The following is a 6719-nucleotide window of genomic DNA, read 5'->3' as shown; positions in this document are numbered from 1 at the left end:
CTTCTGTGCCCCCGTGATGAACTTATAGGCAGCCACAAAGTCGCCTCTCAACCTTCTCTTGCGGAGGCTGAATAATCCAGTTTCTATAGTCTCTCCTCGTAAGGCTTGGTCTGTAGGCCCTTAACCATACGAGTGGCCCTTCTCTGGACCCTCTCCAGGTTATCCGCATCCCTCTTGAAGTGCGGCGCCCAGAATTGCACGCAGTACTCCAACTGTGGTCTGACCAGCACCCGATAGAGGGGAAGTATCACCTCCTTGGACCTATTTGTCATGCATCTGCTGATGCACGATAAAGTGCCATTAGCTTTTTTGATGGCTTCATCACACTGACGACTCATGTTCATCTTGGAGTCCACTAGGACTCCAAGATCCTTTTCCACTTCCGTGCCACCCAGCAGGTCATTCCCTAAGCTGTAGGTGTGCTGGACTGGACATTTTTCCTCCCTAGGTGCAGTACTTTGCATTTCTCCTTGTTGAACTGCATTCTGTTGTTTTCTGCCCACTTGTCCAACCTGTCCAGATCTGCTTGCAGCTGTTCCCTGCCCTCTGGCATGTCCACATCTCCCCATAGCTTTGTGTCATCTGCAAACTTGGACAGAGTACACTTCACTCCCTCGTCCAAGTCACTGATGAAGACATTAAAGAGTATCGGTCCAAGGACCGAACCCTGTGGGACCCCACTTCCCACACCCTTCCAGGTCGAAACCGACCCATCCACCATGACTCTCTGGGTGCGGCCAGAGAGTCGTGGTGGACATGTAAAGCTACACTGTGCAGCCAGATGCTAAGCTGCATGCTGCATGTTCAAATTAAATTATAGTACAAATTAGCCACAAAAGATCTGGGACCTTCAACTCTGCAAAATGTCAAGGGCAGGTTAGATGCACTTGACAGGATCATTCTGGACTAAATCTCAGCCTTGAGCAGGGGGCTGGACTACATGACCTCATAATGTCCTTTTCAGCCTTCTTTCTTATGATTTTTTGTTTCATGTAAATTGTGGAACACTTTTGGCTTTCCATGCTATTGCACCATAAATTGTCTGAATGTGTGGCATGTTGCAATTGTAAACGTAATGTCTGGGAGGACCCTTTAATCCACTGTCCAAGCTTTGTTACTTCAACCAATTGAAGTAACAGTAAATGGAAGAGTAATGAAATAGCTGATACAAGTAGCAATTATCTGCTATAGGGACCAGAAGTAGAGGAGTAGGGAACACTTTACAAGTTAGTATTTGTCAACAACAGATATAAAAGGGAAAGGGAAATCACCCCCTCAAGTTTGACCCCTTTGCCCCTTGCCTTTCAACCAGGTCTCAGTCCTGTCTCTTCCTCTTGAGCATGGGAACAGGGAATCTCTCCCCTAATTTTGGTACTAAATCTCACGCTAGTCCAGATCAACTACTACAAGAACAGCTTGCTTTTTGCCCCTGTAGCCCTGGTCTGGAGGAAAGGGGGCTCCAGCACCGAGGCACATGTACAACTAAGTTTTTGGATCAACTAAGTGTGGCTCTTGCAAGAAAGGAATCTTCAGATTTCAGCTGTTAAAACTCTAGAAAGTCTCTAGAGCAAACAGTTAAAATGTGACCGAGTTTGTATGGATTTTTATGGGGATGGCTAAAAGCACATTCATGTCAGAAAGGCCATCCCCCTGCATTAGGATGCTCACTATTTACATTTTAGACAAAACAGTATCTGGACAAAAAAAATGTTGGATGGAAGAAGTGCGTAAGTATAGTACAGGTAGGAAATCTTTCTTCTTCAGAGGTATAAAGCAGCTCCCCATCACCCTTTAACAGCCTAAACTTACTCCAATGTCAGTAACTCTAGGAAGCTAAGGTATTCATGGAGGGATAAATTACATGTAAAGAATTTATATTTCCTTACCTCAAAATCTGGAGAGAAAGTAAACAGAAATGTCTCTCCAGTGCCATAAAAGCCATCACTCACTTTAAATGGTTCGGAGGCTAGAGCACCGAAGACCTGTATGTAGGAGGGAGAAGAATAAAAAGCACAAAACTGTAAGATGAAGATGAGATTAGACAGTCTACACTGCATTTGGAAACATTTTCCTTTCCAGGAATATCTGGTATAGTCACTCAACACTGGATGTAGGCAGATCTGGAATCTGCTTTTGAGGAAAGCAGAGAAACCTACTGGGATATAAACACTAACTGTAATGAGGGAGGTACTGAAGGGTGACAATGTGTTTGGACCAGTAATGACAAGGGAGGGGAGGGGAGGGGAGAGGAGAAGCAATTTTCATTGTAGGCCAATTAACGAACAGAAGTGCAAGAATTAAGAAATAAAACCATATTAAAATCCCAGGTATAAATCTGTACAGTGAGACACACACATGTGTGCACACACAATATTTTTGGGATAATTCTAAACTTTCAGGTCTGAAAATCACAATATTTTTGGGATAATTCTAAACTTTCTGTTCTGAAACTATTTTATTTCTTTACACACATACACCTTCCAACCTTCTATACTCCCTTATTACAGGCCATTTTTCTATAGCTTTGTTTACCTTTCATTGGGACTGGAATGAGGACCTGGAGCAAAAAACTTACAGGGAGCAATCTCCCTATCCCCAGCAATAAATCCAAACAGACCCTGCACTTTCTACTGGATACTGTGTGCATCTACATGTGCGCTTTACTGTGCATTTGCTCTGCAGTAAAGCATCACTGTCTGCATGTGCACCACTGTGAGGATGCAGTAGATTGACTACGCCATAAAATAGTACTCCTGGGGACAGTACTATTTTACAGTGGAGTAATTAAGTGCAATGAAATGCATGTGTAGATGGTGACTGGAGCTGGCTGAGGTATGAGGATGCTAAAGTGCAGGGGCTGCTTGCTGCAGGTCTCTGCACTTTTGCACTCTCATGCCCTAGCCAGTCCCTCTGCCGCCACCACCTGCAGCCCAAAGCTGACCCACTAAGCCTGCTGCCAGCCTGGGGCTGCTTCACCCTGGCTCAAACTGCTGCTGTCCCAGGCACAGCATCTACCAGAGTTTGAGTTGCTTTAATTGCTTGTATAGAGGCACCCACTCCGAGGTTGAGAAGCAGTAATTCAGACCATTTTTTAAGTACACCAGACTACTGGTTACCATCAGAATCTGGGTTTAAAAATAAAACAATCAGCCCAGAAAACTCAAACCAACTACACAACAACTAGTTTCCTAGAAAGCAAAAAGCCAGAAAAAAAGTATTCGTGTAATGCTGATATAAACAGGCCACAAGACACATTTAAACAAGCCAACAAACAAAGTCTCATCACAGACATGTAGCGTCATAGTCATCCACCACTGCAGATACATGTCCAGGATAAAACCTTGGCACTCTGACATTACGGAAAAGAGTAAAAAGAAATATTTTTTCTGCAATCCAGATATCTGATAATCCAGAAGCAGTGTCCTTAAGTATATGAATTTCTCAGAATCAGATGAATGGAAGAGGGCAGGATGAGATGCCAGCGTCATTGTCAGTGTCAGTCCAGTTTGGACCAAAACTTAGTTCTCATGGCAGGGGACATTTTGTGCTCCCAGAGAGACAAATATATACATGAACATTCTCAGATTCAACCTCCTTCCATCTGCCTCTTCCAGCTTTTTTATTATGCAGAATAAGACATGGAAATAAAATTGTCTGAAACTCGAGCCACCTACAGGGCATTTCTCTGTGTTACCCTGTGCTTCACTGAGTGGATTCCTGACACCTCTTCTGACTGCATTTTCACACGATAGTTCAAAGTTGAGGCTTTGTTTTCCCCATGTTGAATAGGAAAAATACTTCGGAATTAAGTAAATATAGTATTTTTGAATCACTGTTAATCTTGGCTTTTTAAGCCAATTTGATTTTTTTCCTATATCAGTATTATGTGAGATGCAAATGTGCGCAAAGCTGATTTAACAATTAGCTTGATCAGTCGCATCAGACTTTTCTCCCTCCCCTATCTCCCTCATACCAACAGTTATGCGCCTCAACTATTGTTAAGAGAGCACACCAATATTTTTTTTTCGAAGTGTCAGAAAGTCACCATCAAAGTATTGATAACTCCCCCCCCATGCACAAACAGCTATGTTAACTAATCTTGCTAATTTTGAATATGAGAAAGTTCTGAGGTACTTCAGTAATTAAAATAAACCTTGGCATCTTTGAAGAACATATATGCACACACCTCCAAATCCAATCTTTCTTCAACTTTTACTGTAATTATATCTTACTTTTTCCAAGTTTGAAAAAAGGCAGTTGTTCAACAATTCAAATAATATCAGATTATGATTTCACTGTCTAGCAGTGTGGGATGAGGGTATGAGGAAATAGTACAAAAGCAGCTTGCTCCACACAGAAGTCTGCTCTGAAAAGTAAAGGGACTGGTTTCCAGGTGTGCATCTCCAGGTAATAGGAAGAAAGGAATGGGGAAACGGTGGCTCCATGATGTCCTGCAGAGCAACTAACTACACCAAATTCACCTGCACAACTGACACTTCAGGAGCTCTGTGGTGCAGTTATAGCCTTTGGACTGGAACAAGGCTATGCGCTACAAGGATAATATCAGCATACAATATAAAGAATACTGCTACATAACAAGCACCTGTGACCACTATGTTTTTGGATCATTATGTATTTTGTTTTTGTATATCAAGTATTATAGAAAATATAAAGATACATCTTTAAAGTTTTCAGACTACAATGTAGTCATCTTTGATTATTGTTATTGTCAAACCATCTAAAGCAAACCCTCTTTAGAAGAAAAAAAATTTTTTTTCAATTTGTGATTTGTGGGAAGTAACATTCAGGAACATTCATCTAGTTTAGGGAAGGTAAACACCCATTCATTTGGGAGGTGTATGTGGATGAAAGTTACTATTAGAAACAGAAATGAACTTATAATTTTTTAGATAGAAATAGACAGACAAGATTCTTTGGGTAGATATGATGCATCTTTTATTAGACCAACTAAATAGTTGGAAAAATTGTTCTTTGCAAGTTTTTGGGCACAAGCGTGCAAAGAACATTTTTTCCAGCTATTTAATTGGTCTAATAAAAAGATATCACATCTACCCGAAGAACCTTGTCTGCCTGTGTCCTTAGACCAACACAGCTACAACCAACAACCTTAAATAGAAATAAAAAAGATGCACAAAAATACCTATTAAATATTAACTGCATATATATTTTCACCAGCCACGTTAGCAAAAACTACTGTATTATTTCTTCTTACTATACAGTTAGCTTCAGCTAGCCAGGGTCCTGAAGCACAACTTTTTAGGGCTCCATTTATTCCTTAAAAGTACAAACCCCAGTTCTATTATGCTTCAGTAGTAAAGGGATACATTATCTCACGACTGGCATTACCTTCAGTCCCAAATAAGGTTGCCTGTATTACAAGAAAATTTGTTATTTTCCCTGTAGCTACTGTGTTTTTAAGACGTGCTGGCCTATATCACAGATGTTCTCATACCCTCAACTGTTCCTTATTCTTACACACTACAGAATCCAGGTGGTACAAGACTCCATAGCATCTGGGAAAGAATCAGGTATGGAATCTATGTGCATAACACAAAGAACCAGTTAACTAACTTCTCCTCTGCAATCTTCAGAAATTCCCAAAGGGTCTCATTTTGTCCAGATTACCTTGACAGCTTTGTCTGGACCTGAGCACGAACTGAAGAGAACTGTGAGGTGAATCAGTTTACTTAAAATCAAAATCAAAGACTATTTTAGAGAAGAGCTTGGAGGTGAGATTGAAGGGTCAGTATGTCTTGAAAAAAGATTACCCTTCCTTCCCAAACTGATGTTATAGTTACTAAAAGGGCAGTCTTCATCAACATATTGAATAAAGTACACAGATGACTGAGGGTGGGATTGGATCAAGCCAGTTAATTCTAGCCATTCTGGGGACAAAAATATCGTGTGCTAAAAAATGCATTCCTTCAGAGCTGATAGATAATCCAAAGTGTTCTGGGCCTGCAGACCATTAATTAAGTACCATAGGAAATGGGTAACTTGTCAAAAAGCATTCTGTTCTGCTATATCAGGCTGCAGAAAAATCTTCTATGTGGCTGTGAACTAAGATATTCTGAACTCTGCCAGCTTCACAAAACCATGTCAAAACAGAACAGACTGAGTTAAAAGGTAGCAGAGTGAGAACCAGAATTGCCTAGGATGAGTGGTCAGGTCTCCACTGTCTGAGGGTATAGGCCTACACTTCACTGTAATGGTACAATAGGGTGTGGCCTTCTCCATATGGTAGCTGCCGGACAACCATTTACAGGATGGCTGTCAAACTCATTCAGCTCCATGCACTTGATGAGTGGCATAAGGCCAGTCTGCATGCTGGATTAGATGCACAGACTGGCCCCACATGCAGCTCTAGTGCATGTCCCAGAGCACCCACAGTGGACATGTCCCGTTCTGTGCCTTATCTCAGAGACCCGCAGGCAGCACTGGGGGCTGGGAAGTAAGTCTGTGTGGGCCACATCTTTGACATCTCTGACTTACAAAACTATTATCCATTCAGCATTGATATTTATCAGCAAAAAGGACACAGACCACAGCGTCTCTTTTGTGGATCAGCAAGGCAAGCATACAGAAATATGGAGCCTATGTAAAAGTAGGTAGTTACCAGCTCTTATTTAGGAACTAGCCAAATGTCCGTCAAGAATGATTGGGGGGGTGGAGGGGGGAGGGGGGAAGAGCAGGCAGGG

At 41.7% G+C, this 6719-nt stretch overlaps 1 protein-coding gene across 9 annotated transcripts in view; it reads right to left on the bottom strand.

Annotated features, from left to right (window-relative positions):
- OXR1 (oxidation resistance 1) overlaps positions 1 to 6719 on the bottom strand; it is a 461315-nt gene that overhangs the window by 9466 nt on the left and 445130 nt on the right. For all 9 annotated transcript variants that reach the window (XM_014519136.2, XM_014519135.1, XM_006021932.3 and 6 more), the window contains one exon: positions 1887 to 1982. In XM_014519136.2, coding sequence (XP_014374622.1) covers positions 1887 to 1982 — 96 coding nt within the window. The remainder of the gene's footprint in view (positions 1 to 1886; positions 1983 to 6719) is intronic.

The sequence above is a fragment of the Alligator sinensis genome, unplaced genomic scaffold (genome assembly GCF_000455745.1).
Source record: "Alligator sinensis unplaced genomic scaffold, ASM45574v1 scaffold20_2, whole genome shotgun sequence".
NCBI lineage: Eukaryota > Metazoa > Chordata > Crocodylia > Alligatoridae > Alligator > Alligator sinensis.
The sequence above is the reverse complement of the archived record's forward strand: the minus strand, read 5'-3'. Positions and strand labels throughout refer to the sequence as shown.